Source organism: Alligator mississippiensis, chromosome 15 (assembly GCF_030867095.1).
Source record: "Alligator mississippiensis isolate rAllMis1 chromosome 15, rAllMis1, whole genome shotgun sequence".
Classification (NCBI taxonomy): Eukaryota; Metazoa; Chordata; order Crocodylia; family Alligatoridae; genus Alligator; species Alligator mississippiensis.
The window spans coordinates 26,603,001-26,619,866 of record NC_081838.1 but is presented as its reverse complement, the minus strand read 5'-3'; the positions used below and the strand labels follow the sequence as shown (position 1 = coordinate 26,619,866).

Here is a 16,866-nt window from a genome sequence, read left to right as displayed (position 1 = left end):
ACAAAGACAGTCTCATGGACCCAGAGGGACAGACTTCCATCTGCAGCTCCCTCTGTGCAAAAATGAAGTTTATTTCCTACCTATGGGGACTTTTTACCATCTTGTACCATCTACACTTTTCCCAGAGCCTAACGAAGGGACTTTGATCCCGAAAGCTTGCAGAAAAGGACAATTTTCTTGCCATTTTCCAGTTCATCTAATAAAAGGTATAATTTTGGAACCAGGAGTTCTAGTTGTTTGTATATATCAGAGTTAAGTGATTTAGCTCAAACAGGTTTATGCAATGTCTGTCCCAAACCCCTTGCTGGTTTAAGACAAACCAGACACCCGCAGCATTCCAGCATGCTCTCTGGGCCTGGCAGGATTTTCTATTCCACATCAGGGCTGGCCCCTCCCCTCTGCATTTGCCTGGCTTTTTTGTGCTAAACAGGGATTACCCCCAGCCCCGCCCCCCCCCGCCCCCCTTTAGCAGACATCTCCATATTAACTAGCAGACCACATGCTGGCTACAGTCCATATTGTGAGAAAGACAAAGGCAGAAAGGCTTATTGTAGCTAAACAACAGGTGGCTTAATGTCCTTCCTTGAAAATTATTTGAGAAAAAGCTATTAGCTTCTCCCCCTTCCCCCCACTCTCTGCTAAACACAAATTCCCCCACGCCTCTGCTTTTGCTGAGGTGTTTATTAGCCAGCAGACCACGTGCTGGGTCTGTACTGAATCAACAGATACCTAGTAATCTATCTCTGTTGCTTTCTTAATGGGGCTATAAACATCGAGATTAGGGTAATAAATACTGTTATCACTCAGAGATCTGGGTTTTCTTTTTCTCACACAAAATGGAGAAAACCACAGATTTTCCCATTTTATTAGAGAAAACACAGATGTCTTCTTTTAGCAGAGGAACCCATGGATTCCCCCTTTTGCAAAGAGCTCTGCAGGCTGGTTGAGCTCTAGCCTGCAAGAGCTGTTGCAAACAGGGCAGGAAACCCCGAACCCTGCCTAGAGGGACAGGGGGAGGGGGAAGGGCAGGACCTGAGACTCTCAGTCAGCCGTGGCTCAAGACTCATCTCAGCCTTGCTCTTTGCTCCTGAAGCCTGTGAGGTAAGTAGGGCTTGCAGGTAGATGGGAACCCCTCTGGCAGGGCAGGGGTGCAGGTCATGGCTGGGAGGCACCAGCAGGGCTGGGGGAGAGCCAAAAGCTGTCCCCAGCCCTGCCCAAACAGGTGGCAGCAGTGGGGGAGTCAGCTCTATGTTGCTTCTGCTACAGCTGCCATCTGTTGGGGACAGGGAGTTGCAGATTTGGGTCCCTGGCCCCATAGCCCTGGGAGCTGGGGTCCCCCTCCAGCAGGGCTGGGGGGCAGGGGCTGTGGGTGCAGGGCAAGAGGCATGAGTAGGGTGGGAGGACTGTTGTGGGGGCAGTGAGGGGCACCAGCAGGAGTGGGGGGGACTTTGGGACCAGTAAGGGGCACCAGCAAGGCTGAGGGATCTTTGGGAGTGGGTGAGGGGCACCAGCAGGGCTGGGGGGGCTTTGGGAGCAGTGTGAGTGGTTCCAGCAAGGGCGGGGGGGGGGGGATGTTGCAGGGGGCTTTTAATTTTAATAATGGATTTTGAGGGGTTTATCAGAGAATTTACAATTCTTTTTCTCAGAAAAAAACAGGATCCCTGGTTCTCAGCTCCTCCTCCCTGCCCAACTTGCTTGCCTGTCATTTTGCTGCAGACAGTATACAGAAGCAGGGAGGGGGGGGTGAAAAGCTCCATATCATCAACACATGCATGCACTGCACTACACTGCAATGCCCCCCCCTCCCCCTCCCCCCAAGTGCTAGCCCAGGGCTGCAGAATGGCAACACCCCCACCCCTTGAGCAGCGGGTGGGGAAAAGCCTGGGGCTGCAGGCAGGGTGGGGCACCCTAATCAGAGCCCTGCTGGGCCTGGCCACAGCCCCCTCAGTTTAGCTGTGTGGAAAGGCAGGGAAGGATGCTCTAGCATCCCCCCCCCCCCCCCCCCCGCTTCCAGCCTGAGCCACTGCAGGCCTGTGCTTGAATTTCCTCAATCCAGAGGGATTATCTGTATGGTTGGAAACCAGTTCAGCCTAGCCAGATTAGACTAACCTGCAAAGGTTGAATCAGTTCAGACTCAGGCTTTTGAATGTCTTTCCCTAGCCTCATTGAGCTCTGGTTGCTCTGATTACTGTGTTGAGACAGATCTCCTCTTTTGGGGTCACCTTCTAATATGGGACACTGCTCTACCAGCTCTGGGATCAGAAAGGATTGGTGTAGTAACCTGCTTCTCCAGTTTGTAAGGAGGAAGGGGAGGGAGGGGGGGGGGCTTATGTGTACTATATCTGCTTTGGTTTCTCTTTTCATTTCTCTCACAGCTGGCTCCATTGCTGCCCTGGCTGCTCCATGAAAGTGTATCCTGCTCCCAGCTTTTTTTGGAGAGCCCTGTCCCAGGTGAGAGGATGGGAGGGGAGGGGCTGGGCTTGGTTGGGGGATGAGGTGGGCACTGTCTGGGACCCACCTTGGGCTGGGCAGGGTCAAGGAGGAAGTAGCCAAGGCTTGACAGGGTTTTGTGAGCAGTGCAGGCAAGCGGAGCCCCTAGGACACAGCAGCGCAGCTGTCCTCAGGTAGCAGAGCCCAGAGCAGGCTGGGCAGGAGGGGAGCTGGGTTTGGAGGTCAGAGCAAGGGCTGGTGCTGGAGGAGGGTTGCAGAAGCATGATCATGACTGAAGAATCATAAAATCCAGGGGACAGAAAGGGCTGGAGGGGTCACTTATCGCCCCCTGCACCTCACCGAGCCTGGCCAGCCTCTTCTTAAATTCACCTAGGATGGGGCTTCCTGGGGCAGATTTTTCCAGGCCCTGTCAGCTCTGATGCTAGGATGTTGACAGATTAGTATTGGATGTCCTGGTGCCACTTACAGCCTAGTGAAGCTAAAGTTTTGTAGCTGTTAACTTGTTTCATTCAGGGTTAATGGGATTGGGGTTTCACTCACTGGGGCTGTGGTGGGTCCAGTTAAACTGGAAAAGCTGAGGCACACTCCTTAGTGAAGTCCCCTCCTTTTAACATGGCTTGAAATTTCCTCTGTAAACAGCTACAAAAAGATACACTGCATCTGCCTTCTTGGGGTTGAAACCCACTGCCCTGCTCTCCGGGCTGGAGTGTGGTTCACCCTCCTCTGTCCTGGAGCCTGCAACCCTATCACCCATTCCCCTTCTTTTCTTTCACGCTAACCCTGCCTGGCTCCTCCAGCCCCCCCCTTCCAGCTTGCTCTACAGACTCAGTTAACCCTCTCATCCATTTAACCACTTCGCTTCTGCAGACAGGGGCCCCTATCCTGAAAGGAAGGGAGCTCCCATCCTGGGGAAGTTCCTTCTGTCACAGGGGCAGAGAGCACAGATAGCATTCGTTCCCCATCTCCTCCAGTAATGTAATGAGTGGGGACTGAGGGGGGCACCACCAGCCCTAGTTTCTGTTTTTAATTGATTGGCAGAATTACATCACCCTGGGAATTTTTGCCATGGCAGGAAACAGCCTTGTGCTGTGCAGGTCTATGAGGCAACCAGGCGTAGCCCCTCACCTAGTAGTGTATGTACTACTACTGGTGCTTCTTGGGCAATCTTAGACATAGCAGGGGTACCCTGTACCCAGTGGGCAGGGAGAAGGAGTGAATGGCACATCGGGGCAGCTTCTGGGACCAGGCACCATGGGGCTGCTGCTGTGGCTGGTGAGCAGTGGGTCTCTCCCCCCCCAGCAGTAGCCAGAGCCCAAGCAGCTATAGCAGTAGTGGCAGTCACTCCCTTCCCCAGCTCTGCAGGGGTCTGCCTCATCCCCTCCTCACCATAGGCCCTGGGCTCTGAGAGACAGCTCACTCCACTAGCAGGGGGTGGGGGAAGTGGGGCACCATCCTGGGGCACTGCTTTAGATGGGGTGCCAGAATCAGCTACAACCCATGCTGGGATAATTTTGGGGTGGGGGTGACTCTGGGGAGGCTGCTTGTCTAGGAGGAGCTGCTGGGTGGGGGAAGGGAGATGGGAGGCATCCCCTGATCCTGGATATCTGAGTGAGCTGAAGACTTTGGGGTTGTGGGGGGAGAGCAGAGGGACTCCCCTTTACCCTGTCTTGGGGGGGACAACTCAAACAATATACTAACCTCACCTGTCAGATTTTGGAGACTAGGCACTTCTCCTTTCATTTCTACAGCTATTATCAGAAAGGCACACACATCCCCTCTTCCAGGAAAGCAAAACTGAATGTAACATGCTGACCTTTTGCTACACCCACATCTTCACTCTCCATCCTCCCAGCTCCCTTAGCTATAACTTCTTTTTCTTCACTTCCATCTGTGAAGCTGAATGCTTCTCAGATCATTTGGCTGCAGCCTGCCAAATGCTGCTGGATCTGCACCTTATTGGGATTTAACTGGATATTCAGCCATACAGCCCCCTTCCTGCAGACTGCCCCTCTGATCCTGCTTCCATCAGCACAGTTGCTGGGGTCTCCTTTCCTAACATCCCCTGGTGTAGACAAGGGTCCTGATACCTTTCTGGGATTAATTTCCTTTGTTAGGTTTTTCCCAAAATGCTGGATCATTAGATACGCTCAACACATGATTGTCCGTAGCATAGGGAAAGAAAAATCAGATTTTCTTGTGGAAACCATAGGGGACTGTGTTGTTTCAGTCCTCATTCACACACGTGCACACTGCCACCCCTCCACCCCAGACCTGAGCCTGATTAAGACTGGGAAAGCTTTGTTGTAAAGAAGAGAGCTGTTTATTATCCCTAAGAAAGGAGCAAGACCAGTTCCCTATATTAACTCACATCTAGACTCAGGCCTGTGGGTAGACAGGAAATTTTCTGCCTCTTTTTCCTGCTTTGTGTCAAATATTGCCCCTCCTTCTCATCCAAAGTACCAACTGTACTGAGGAAAAGTTAAGTTTTAACCTGTGGCAAAGTCCATGGCTCCTTAGCCAGGTACAACCTCCTGTCAGCTCTAGCACAGCTGTCTCCCCCTAGCCAGGCACATCGTGTGTTTGCTCAGAGCCCTGAGGACCCCCCAGGCCTCATTCATCCCTGACCAGTATGTCTTTTGAATTTCATCACCACCAGGAACCAGTGCTCAGCCTGTTGACCGGGACAGACCCTCCTGATACTTGTATAGCTCATGAGCACCTGGGCACCAAGCCCAGCATCCAGACATATGCTTTGCTAAGGAACAACAGAAAGAGAGAGGAATGGATGCCAGTGAGAAGCAGCAGGACCTTGTCAGTGCAGACCTAGATGGAGAAGGGAAGCCAGGTAACTCATGGAGAAATAGGAGTGACCATAGGGGGGCCAGGGCCTGCATTTTGGTTGTTGATTGGGGAAGGGAGGGGGGAACCCTAACACTGTTGAAACTCTTGAATGGCTGATCTCAGAAGATAAGTGCAACTGCCTGGGGACAAAGAAGAGAATAATGCTGAGACTGGGGAAAATGGTATCACATGTATGGTGGAGGGTAATATGTCAGCAGGGAATATGCTTGGCTCTGTTCAGCTCACAGTGAGAAACCTTGTGGGGTGGCAGCAATGAAGTTCAAAGAACAAAACTTTCATCTCTGTATCCAGCCCAGCATTTTCAGACTGAGTAAGAGCAGGTGCTAGGGGGTAAAAAAACCACAAAATTGCAGGTGTGAACCCACTGCAAAAAAGGGTTGGTGTCTGCAAGGGTGGAGGCAGCTGGTAGGCAGGATTTGAACTCCTGTGGCCATACAGCCCTGGGTCCTGTTTTTTCTGTGTGGGGGGAGGAGGGCTGCTTGTTTCTGGCCTAAATGTGACCCTCCACATGTACCAGTATTTTCTAAGTCTGTGCATGGACAGAAAACAGCTCTTGCAGCCTCAGATGGGCTTGTTCATAGGGAGCTCTTCACCCAACCCATTGGCAGGACTCTTGCCTGGTTGCCAGACTATCCAGATGTCCCCAAGTCAAGGGGAGCAGGCCTCCCAACCCAGAGTGTTGAGATGTAGGTCATGGGCACCTTGGAAGGTGCAGTTTGGGGAGTGCATCATGGTTATGGGAATGTGTGTTTTCATCATTCCCCCACTTCAAGCTTCTAGGGCTTGTCAGTCTTCAACAAGACAGCTGGATTGTCTGAAGCCTGATGAGCCTTCTTTGGGGTCTGCTGAGCCTGGCTTTGGTGGTAAGAGCACAAGTAGGAAGAGTGTTTCCTGTGTGTAAGGGGTTGGAACTTACATGTCTGTCACGGAGGACATGCTGGCTGCATTTGGGGTTTGGCCCTCTGTGTCCCTTCGTGGGTTTCTGCCCTGTGCACTCCAGGAACATCAAAGGCTTTTTCTCTCCCAGGTTATGTTTCTGTCAGAGGTCTCATAGCACTGTCTGGGTGCAGGGTGGAGGTGACAGTAGCATTGATACTGGTGGTTCTAGGTCTGACAGCTGCTGTTTCTGCTTTGGCAGGTGAGTGCTGGTCCCTGATGGTGTTCCATCATGCTGGTCCCTGGTGGTTTTTTCCTCTTCTTCATGTCCTCTCCTTGCTGGATGTATCTATGGAGTCAGGGCACCTCCTCAGACTAGGGTCTGGCTACCATATCCAAGCACTGGGTGGTTTAGGGACAGAGCTTTTAGCTGTCTCCCTGCTCCCAGGCTCACAGTAATGCTGCAGCAGATGGAGTCCTGGCCATCAGAGTATCACTGGGAGTCAGACTATGATCTGTGATTCTACCATAACCCCTACAGTCCCATTTCTGATGTTCCCTTTGCCCCCTCCCATGACCAGGCTGTAGCTGCATGAAGCTGCCAAGAATTATATCCGATACCTGGATATGGGGAAAGCTTCCACCACCTGAGGCAGGGCAGGAGAATGGTGATATCCTTACCCTCTTGCTTTCTCAGTTTCAGGTCTGACAAGTCACTCTCAGCAACAATGCCCTGCCTGGTGTCCAGCAGGCTGGATTGGGTATCAAAGGAAATGCTATTACTTCTCAGAGATCGAAAAGTCCTGGAATGAGAGCCAGGGACACTGCTCTTCTCTTGGGGCCTCCCTGGCTATGATTGACAGCCAAGAGGACCTGGTAAGAACCAAAGAATCTGTGATCTTCAAGGCACTCTGGGTGCATACACATATACTAAGTCAACTTAAAATAAGGTGACTTGACTAAGGCAACTTAACTAAATTGACTTAAGTTAATCCATGTTGGAGCCTACACATGTTCAGCTTCTTGACATGGTGGCAGCCATCTTGTGAGCAAAGTTGACTTAACTAAAACAACACCCTGACAGTTAAGTCAACTTTAAAAAGTTAAGTTGGCTTAAGTGTCCGAACATTAGTACATGTGTAGATACCATCAGGGGTTCCGATGGGTCTGAGATGAAGTTCTTGGTCTGCAGCTCACCACCTCCAGCCCAGCAGGGCCATCTCCCTGAGCTTAAAGACCATTGGGACAGGAAATGGGACTGTTGACAGGTGCTGTCTGAGACTGGTGAAAAATAACCCCCAAGAGCTCAGAACCATGACACTGGGATTGCATGCGTCTGTAAATGAGAGAACTGATTCTGTCTCAGGCAAGCTGAACAGTGCAAAGTAGAATCATGGAATATGCCTGAAGGCACTTTTGAAATGATGCTGGGCCCCAAACCAGCACTGTCCCAAGGCTGGGGTTTGGTTTTTTTTCTTTTCTTTCATTTTGTTGAACTGGTGATGATACAGTCTCTAAGTGGGTGCATGGGTTTTGTTTTTCCTATTGGGCCCCTGATTCATACCAAACACAGGAATGAAGAGCAAAGAATGAGCCAGGGCTGTGTAAGAAGTTTGACTGAGGGCCAAAACAACTAGCTGCATTTGTTATCCTACTTGCATGGCTGCTGTAATGGAGATGCAGCTCTCCTGAAGGCTGTATGGTGCAGGCCCATGGGAGATTTTGATTCAGTTCCTATCTCCGCTTTAACTGTAACCAGGGAAATCTACCCGGGAACATGACCCCGTGCTGCCTGGTGCCTTGTGACCAGCCCATGTGGAGTCGGATGCTTTTAATTTTTTTTTTATTTTAAAGGCCTTCATGATGAGGTATAAAGGCATCGCTGAGCACTGGGTTGGCCTGTGGAGGGGGAATGAGGGACAGCCATGGAAGTGGACAAATGGCACCGGATTCAGTCACAGGTGAGACTTTCTCGGCCCATTCTGGTTTTGAGCCCTGTGGGGTGGGTGATGGGTTTAGTGAGACCCAACATCCCCTACTTTGAATGAAAAATACTGATAGTGATTGACATTAGTGTCCTCTCCAGTGGCTGAAGCTGTCTCCCATTTGCTCAGATCTGGATCTGTGCTCAGTAGGACTGGAGACACTGCCTCAGGAGATAGGATGTCAGCACCAGAGCAAGACCAAAACTGTCCATCCAAATGGGAAAATATGTTTTCAACAAAACAAGGCTTTGCAAAAACTGAGTTTTGTGTAGAAGGCAGAAATGCACCTTATAGACTGTATCATCTGCCTGATTTCAGACCAACATGGCTGAGTACCTCTTTCATTCCTGTAAATGTTTTGGAGGTCAAAGCACTCCAAAAATTAAATGTTTCCATTGGAGGCTCTGTTTTGATACCTTCTATGGTTTGGTTTCCTCATGTCCCCATTCTCTTTTGTCCACTATGTCTCCCATGATGCACCATGGCCAGACACTCCATGAAGTGCAATCTCTCATCAGCAACATGGTGCATAGCGGGAAATGTAGCCGGGCCATTGAGTCATCCAGTAAAGCAACAAGAAAGCATGAGGCTTGTGCACTGCAACTCCTGTGCACCAGCAGAGCTCCATTCCAGACAAATATTTGGGGGTTTGATTTCATTGTGAAGAAACATGTTCTTGGGCCAAACTTGAATGAGGTCTCACGCCCTTCAGGGCAGAGGCAAAGGGATTGTTTTGGTCCAAGGGCTGCATGTTGGACATTTATTGTGTTAGGCTAAGAGAAAGTTTCTCCAGAAAGAGTGATCTGGAGTTGGACTGTTCTTGGTGGTGGAAGATGACAGCATGAATGACAAGTGCCCCCGGAGGCTGGGGGGGCACAGTGACTGCCCGCAGGTGGCAGTGACAGTGCCAACAGTGGGGGTATGGCAGTGGGGAGCTCCCACAGGTGGCCACAATGGCAACCACCCACAGATTCCACTGACGATCGGTGACCGCTCGCAGATGCTGCCAGCAGTGTTGGCAATGAGGGTGGGGCGGGTGGCAAGCAGACACCATCAGCAGTGGCATCAGTGGCCAATCACAGGGGGTGCACCGCCAATCTCAGGGTGTGCATGTGCACCCATGTGAACTCCCTATGCATCACCAATGGATGATGGAACAAGGAACAATAGTCTCCAGTTGCAGCAAGGGAGTTTTAAGTTGTATATTAGGAAAAGCTTTCTCACTAGGAAGGTGGTGAATAGGCCTGTGCAAGTCGGCAGCGATCCAATCTGGCTTTGGATCCAGCCGTTTTGAATGGCTGCGATCCAATCCAGAGCTCCAGACCAGGTTTCCACCTTGATCCAGCTGAAGCGGCTCCAAAGCTTCGGAGCCACCTTGGAGATCTGGCCATAGTGTATAATGGGGAATCAATGACATATCTGTAACTTTGTTGTTTCTTGTCCAATTTGGATGAAACCTGTAGAGATGGTAGCCTCTGATGAGAGCATAAAACATGCCAAGTTTCAAGAATATCGGTGCAGGGGTTTGGTGGAAACTGTACCCCAAATTCTTGAAAGCCAAACTCATGTCACGGCTGTGTGTCACACCACAGGGGGGTAAAAATTGCAGGGCTGGTAGCTCTTACTGAGGCCACAAAGCCTGCCAAGTTTTAAGGGGATAGGTGCAGGGGTTGGGGGGAACTGCCCCTCAAGCTGTGGACAAGCAAAACTCATGCCATGAGTGACACTGCGTGTGCTAAGGCACAGCGGGGTGACAGCACAGGGATGGTGGCTCCTGCTGTGACGCCTGCCAGCTATCGAGGAGATCAGTGCAGGGGGGTCCTGGGGGCCCTGCATCCCTAGCTGTTGACAGACAAAACTCCTGCCAAGACTGTGTCTGTGTTGGGGCAGTTGATTGTCTGTATTGAGTCTTTCCTCTCCTTAGCCTGGTTTTGTAGGTGCTAATTGCTGCTCATTAAGTCATAGATTCATAGATGTTAGGGTCCGAAGGAACCTCAATAGATCATCAAGTCCGACCCCCTGCATAGGCAGGAAAGAGTGCTGGGTCTAGATGACCCCAGCTAGATACTCATCTAACCTCCTCTTGAAGACCCCCAGGGTAGGGGAGAGCACCACCTCCCTTGGGAGCCCGTTCCAGACCCTGGCCACTCGAACTGTGAAGAAGTTCTTCCTAATGTCCAATCTAAATCTGCTCTCTGCTAGCTTGTGGCCATTGTTTCTTGTAACCCCCGGGGGTGCCTTGGTGAATAAATCCTCACCAATTCCCTTCTGTGCCCCCATGATGAACTTATAGGCAGCCACAAGGTCGCCTCTCAACCTTCTCTTGCGGAGGCTGAAAAGGTCCAGTTTCTCTAGTCTCTCCTCGTAGGGCTTGGTCTGCAGGCCCTTGACCATACGAGTGGCCCTTCTCTGGACCCTCTCCAGGTTATCCGCATCCTTCTTGAAGTGCGGCACCCAGAATTGCACGCAGTACTCCAACTGCGGTCTGACCAACGCCCGATAGAGGGGAAGTATCACCTCCCTGGACCTATTCGTCATGCATCTGCTGATGCACGTTAAAGTGCCATTGGCTTTTCTGATGGCTTCGTCACACTGCCGGCTCATGTTCATCTTGGAGTCCACTAGGACTCCAAGATCCCTTTCCACCTCTGTGCCACCCAGCAGGTCATTCCCTAGGCTGTAGGTGTGCTGGACATTTTTCCTCCCTAGTTGCAGCACTTTGCATTTCTCCTTGTTGAACTGCATCCTGTTGTTTTCTGCCCACTTGTCCAGCCTATCCAGGTCTGCCTGCAGCTGTTCCCTGCCCTCCGGCGTGTCCACTTCTCCCCATAGCTTTGTGTCATCTGCAAACTTGGACAGAGTGCATTTCACTCCCACGTCCAAGTCGCTGATGAAGACATTAAAGAGTATCGGTCCAAGGACCGAACCCTGCAGGACCCCACTGCCCACACCCTTCCAGGTCGAGACCGACCCATCTACCACGACTCTCTGGGTGCGACCCTCTAGCCAATTCGCCACCCACCGGACTGTGTAGTCATCCACATCACAGCCTCTTAGCTTGTTCACCAGTATGGGGTGGGATACCGTATCGAAGGCCTTCCTGAAGTCCAAGTATACGACATCCACCCCTCCTCCTGTGTCCAGGCGTTTCGTAACCTGGTCATAGAAAGAGACTAGGTTGGTCAGGCATGATCTGCCCGCCACAAACCCATGCTGGTTTCCCCTCAGCATAATTTGTCCTGCCGGGCTCTCACAAATGTGAGCCTTGATAATTTTTTCAAATACTTTACCAAGGATGGAGGTGAGACTGACCGGCCTATAGTTGCCCGGGTCCTCCTTCCTCCCCTTTTTGAAAATGGGGACCACGTTAGCCCTTTTCCAGTCCTCCGGGACTTGGCCTGTGCGCCACGAGCATTCGAATATTCCCGCCAGTGGCTCTGCAATGACGTCGGCCAGTGCCTTCAGCACCCTCGGATGGAGCCCATCCGGGCCTGCCGACTTAAAGGCATCCAGTTCTTCCAAGTGACTCTGCACCATCTCAGGATCTACACATGGAAGTCTGGCGCCTTGCTGCTGCCTCTCTACCACCCCAGTGAGAGACTTGTCGTGCCCCTCGCTTAGGAACACTGAGGCAAAGAACTCGTTGAGGAGTTCAGCCTTGTCCCCCCTATCTGTCACCAATTGCTTCTGCCCATTTAGCAGGGGTCCTATTCCTCCCTGGGCCTTCCTTTTACTCCCTATATATCTAAAAAACAATTTCTTGTTGTCCTTTACTTGGGTTGCCATCCTCAGCTCCATGGTAGCTTTGGCCCGCCTAACTGCCTCCCTACAAGCACGAGCAGAGGAGGTATATTCATCTTTAGTGATCTCACCCTGTTTCCACTTTTTATGTGCTCCCCTTTTGGCCCTTAGGCTGCCCTGGATTTCTCTGGTCAGCCATGGAAGCCTCCTGGCCCCTTTCCCTCTTTTGCCTCGCTCGGGGATCATCTTGCTTTGTGCCCAAAGGATCGTTTCCTTTAGGCACAGCCACCCTTCTTGGGCACCCATCCCATCAAAACTCCTACTCTGCAGTGCTTCCTTGACTAATCGCCTGAGTGCAATGAGATCAGCTTTCCTAAAGTCTAGCACTTTTACCCTACTAGTTACCTTACCCACTCGCCGTCTTATGTTGAATTCTATTATAAGGTGATCACTGTCTCCCAGATAGCTACCGATCTGGAGGTCCCCTATCATGTCATCTCCCGTTGCCAATACCAGATCCAGTATGGCATTCCCCCTAGTGGGACCATGCACCTCCTGTGTCAGGTGGAGGTCCTGTACACAAGTTAGAAACCTGCGTGAGCGATGGGACCTTGCTGTCTGCGTCTCCCAGCAGATGTCCGGGTAGTTTAGGTCCCCCATGACTACCGCCTCTTTAGCTTTTATGGTCTCCGAGAGTTGCCTCAGGAGCCCCGCATCTATTTCTTCCTCTTGGTGTGGGGGTCTGTAACAGACCCCTACCACCAAATCCCTTTCTCCTTGCCCCCCATGTAGCCTAACCCACAATCCTTCTACTTCCTCAGCCTCGGATTCTGTCTTGATGAGGGTTGATGTATATTGCTCACTGACATAAAGTGCAACCCCCCCCCTTTCTTCCCCGACCTGTCCTTTCTGTACAATCTGTAGCCCTCAATATGTACCGCCCAGTCATGGGATGAATCCCACCAGGTCTCTGTTAGCCCCACTAAGTCATAGGTGTTTAGTGCAAGCAGGAGCACTAGTTCATCCTGCTTGTTCCCCATGCTCCTAGCATTAGTATATAGGCACTTGAGCCCTGTGACTGGCGCCTTTGCTGCCCCCCCCCCGCTCCCAGTCCCATGGGGCCCATTGTTTCTTACCTTCTTTAAGTCGTTATGTAGTAGCTAGGTCCTGTGTATTGAATTGGTCCCTGGGTCCCTGGTCCCTGAGTGAATCATGATTGATTGATGGGTAAGTGGGAACACAGCAGCTGAGCAGCCAGGCCTGCAGCGGTGTCTCCCCTCCCGCCCCAGGACAGACACAGCCAGGCCCACAGCACCCATGGCACCTGCTGTGCTTTTCTGCAGCTTGAGGGGCACTTCCCCCCAAGCCCCTGCACCCAACTTCTTGAACCTTGGCAGGCTTTGTGCCTCAGTAAGAGCTACCAGCCCTGCAGCTTTCACCCTGCTACGTTGTAACGCCTAGATGTGACATGAGTTTTGCTTTCAAGAATTTGGGATGCTGTTACCCCCAAGATCCTGCACCGATCTTCATGACACTTGGCAAGTTTTATGCTCTCTGCAGAGTCTATCACTCCTGAAAATTTTGTCCAAATCAGACAAAAAACAAAAAAGTTATAGATATTTTATTGTTTCCCCATTCTACCCTATGGTTGGATCTCTGAGGCGGCTCCAAACCGCTTTGGGAAGCTGAACGTGGCAGTGCTTCGACCCGGACGTGCTGCTTCGGACCCCGAAGCGTCCGCAGCTTCTCTGGATCTGAAGCGCTGTCCGAAGCCTTGCACAGCCCTAGTGGTGAAGCACTGGAACAAGTTACCCAGAGAGGTGGTGCAATCTCCATTCTTTGAGGTTTTTAAGACCCGTGTAGAAAAAGCCTTGGCTGGGACGATCTACTTGGGGCTGATTCTGCTTTGAGCAGGGGGTTGGACTAGATGTGACCAACCCTCACTTTCTATGATTCTATAATTCGAAGTCTTGGGAGGAGAAAAAGTGAAGTCCCCTACAAAGGATCACAGTGTTTGCCTAGCAGGCTATCTGAGACGGACACAAAATGCCCCCCAGTCTTCACAGAAAGCAGAGTCCTTGTTCTGTGGAAGAAGAGGCAGTGCAGTTAACAGTCAGAGTGAAAGGTGTCAGAAATAAGCCCCCCTGCCCCCGGCAGGAGATTAACTTCCTGACTCACTGCCTCATGTGGCCGCTTCGGGGAATCGTGTTCCCCAGGGAAGTGGGACTGGGCCAGATCCTGTTCAATCCCATCCCAGATGTGGGAGAATAGGCCTCATCAGACTGATCTATCAAATCCAGTGTCCTGTGCATGGCAGTGACCTGCACCAGAAGCAGTGTGAGACATCCACCATACACTGCAGTGGCATCTCTGAGGGAACCTGTCCTCTCACATTAGTAAGAGATCCAGTGATCCATCTTGGGGCTGCCAGAGGCTTTCTCTTCCTCTGGGACTACCAAGAGAGGCCTGTCTGTTGGCTGACAACCATGTCATCATCTCCCATTTCAGGTTTCCTATACGAGGAGGGGGTGGCTGTGCATACCTGAATGACAAGGCGGTCAGCTCCTCAAGGTGCACCACCGAGAGGCACTGGGTCTGCAGCCTCCAGAGCATGTGCACAGCAGACCTGGAAGATACTACACAAGGGAGCCAGGTGCTGAAACACCTCTGACATCTGTTCACAAGGTGATAGTGAGGAAACCATCCCATGTACAACTTGCCCCAAGTGTAAATCACGCGCAAGGCTGTGGGACCCATCTATAAAATGAATTAGGTTCATCAGCACTCGTCCAGAGAAGACAAGACAGGGGGAATTTGATAGCAACATTTACTACCTGAAGGATGGTCCAAAGAAGATGGAGTGAGACTTTTTTCAATGGTGGCAGATACAGAACAAGGAGCTTAAGTTGCAGCAAGGGAGGTTTAGGTTGAATATTAGGGGAAAAAAACTTTGTCACTAGAGTGGTGGTGAAGCACTAAAATGGGTTACCTAGAGAGGCGGTGTAATCCTCATCCTTGGGGGTTTTGAAGACCCAGCTAGACAAAGCCTTGGGTGGGATGCTGTCGCTGGTGCTGATTCTGCTTTGAGCAGGGGGTTAGACTACATGTGACCCCTTCCAACACTCATTTTCTATGATTATAAAATTAGATATTCATTGCTGCCTTCCAGCTCAATAATGCCTTTGTGTTATGGACCAGAAGGGCCTGGGTACAGGGACATGTTACCACAGAGCTGCGTCTACTGCACTGCGTCATGTCACTCACTCCCACTGTTGTCCTAAGCTACAGCCGTTGTGTGCTCTGTTTTGGGGATCCCTCTTTTTAGAGCCATTTTAAAGTACATTTCCTCCTCTCAGGCCAGGTGCTGCAGCCAAACTAATACAGCTTGGCACAGGCACCTAGGAAATGGCCATACCTGGCAAAAAAACCATGAGAGAAACAGGAGTGTGGCAGAATACCATCTCTGTCTGTCCCCAAACTCTGCTATCTGACAATCTGGCTACCATGGTCTCTGCGGAGGGCAGACCCCTCTGGACACCATCAGCTTCATGTAACCCTGAGTTGTAACCTGAGCTGGATACATTCCTGAGGGAGGGGAAACCTGCTTCCTCTGCCTCGTGACTGGCATCACACACCTGGGTGAGGGGCTTGGGCTCCCTGTTGTTCTAAGCAATGCCACCCTGACTGGGAGGGGGCTAGAGACCCTGCCAGTCTACCTGGCAACCAGTGAAACATTTCAAATTGGTTGGCTGGCAGCCAACAGATGCTGGCCTTCATTGGATCAGGTAAATGAGGTCATAAGGGCTATATAAGTGAAGGACTGCCCAGGAGGCAGGGCAGCAGCCATGATGAAAACTCTCAGAGAAGCTGGACCATCTGAAATTCTCTTTCTTGAAACTTATGATCAATGAACTGCTTGCCTCCAGAGGGAATCTCCACCTACCTCTGAATGTTACCCATGAGTAAGCTACCTGAGATCTAACTAGATATACAGCTTGCAGTAACTCAGATGCATGATCAAAGGCTACCATGCCACTGTTTGCTCTAAGGTATTTCTCTGATATTGTTCTACCCTGGACCCTATTCCAAATCTACTCCTTGTAACCAATAAAATTCTCCTTGGTACCTAGCATGGGGACTTAATGGGAGAGCAGCCTATATTATGCCTTGGGGTCTCCTTGGTTGGGCTAAGGGAGACCACTATTTGTGCTTCAGACTGAGGGAAGCACCCCAAGTTCTTACAGTGGGTCAAGTACCCTCAAGGACTGCTAGGCCTGTGTTTCCCAAAGGGCACAGATCCAAGACCAGTCCAGACTCTGGGTGGTGGTGGCATTACCCCCAGGCTTGTGGGTATGCTTCAAGAGGGGAGTCAGCCAGATGTGAGGTGCCCCCATGGAGGCACTTGGAGCCTGGAAACTGGTCGGGCGCAGTGAGGTGGGTGTCTCAGTGCAGGAGCACCCCGATGTCCCACCACAAGGAGTCTCTATACCTATGGTGCCTTAACTCCTGGAAGATACATTAGTCACACAAGTTACTGGGGTCAGAACATGAGAGGGATGGGGAGGGAAGATGGCTGCATGGACCTTTCTGACCCGGTACCATCCAGGAAGTGAGATTCAGTGACACGAGGGTCCCATCCAGCTCTGACCTCTCTGTCCTGAAGGATGCTCAGCCAAGGAAGTCATTCATATCCTGTGGGCACGGACAGGACCCCAGGGTTTTGCTATTTATGGTCATGATGTATCATGAAGCTTTGACATTGAATGATATCACAGTCCTGCCCACCCCAATGGCCACGTCCTGAATTCTAGGTCTCTCTAGGACATCTGGACAGAGGCAGTAGCTCAGGGCCCTGAAGCTGAGTGGAACAGGCCTTGGTGCCTCAGCGCCCATCACAAATACACATGCAGAAGGGCTGACCGGAGTCTGAGGTACACTCTGTGTCCATTCC

General features: G+C 51.3%; 1 protein-coding gene across 3 annotated transcripts; it reads left to right on the top strand.

Moving 5' to 3' along the window:
- Positions 1-2,357: 2,357 nt before the first annotated feature.
- LOC102564089 (C-type lectin domain family 2 member D) lies at positions 2,358-16,045 on the top strand. 3 transcript variants are annotated; one of them, XM_019498375.2, is made up of 6 exons: positions 2,358-2,451; positions 5,108-5,296; positions 6,341-6,451; positions 6,887-7,065; positions 8,044-8,150; positions 14,424-16,045. In XM_019498375.2, the coding sequence occupies exons 2-6, from the start codon at positions 5,233-5,235 to the stop codon at positions 14,584-14,586; spliced, it is 624 nt and encodes a 207-aa protein (XP_019353920.1). In that variant the 5' UTR covers positions 2,358-2,451; positions 5,108-5,232; the 3' UTR covers positions 14,587-16,045. The 3 variants fall into 3 exon arrangements, with proteins under 3 accessions (XP_019353920.1, XP_059574223.1, XP_059574222.1); XM_059718240.1 differs by lacking the exon at positions 6,341-6,451; XM_059718239.1 differs by lacking the exons at positions 2,358-2,451; positions 5,108-5,296 and adding an exon at positions 5,353-6,176.
- Positions 16,046-16,866: the final 821 nt, after the last annotated feature.

Coding starts and splice junctions, on each gene's coding strand:
- LOC102564089 (XM_059718239.1), top strand. CDS start 5,822: ATGTACCAGTATTTTCTAAGTCTGTGCATGGACAGAAAACAGCTCTTG. Junction 7,066..8,043: donor TTGACAGCCAAGAGGACCTG/GTAAGAACCAAA, acceptor TTTATTTTAAAG/GCCTTCATGATGAGGTATAA. Junction 8,151..14,423: donor GGCACCGGATTCAGTCACAG/GTGAGACTTTCT, acceptor CTCCCATTTCAG/GTTTCCTATACGAGGAGGGG.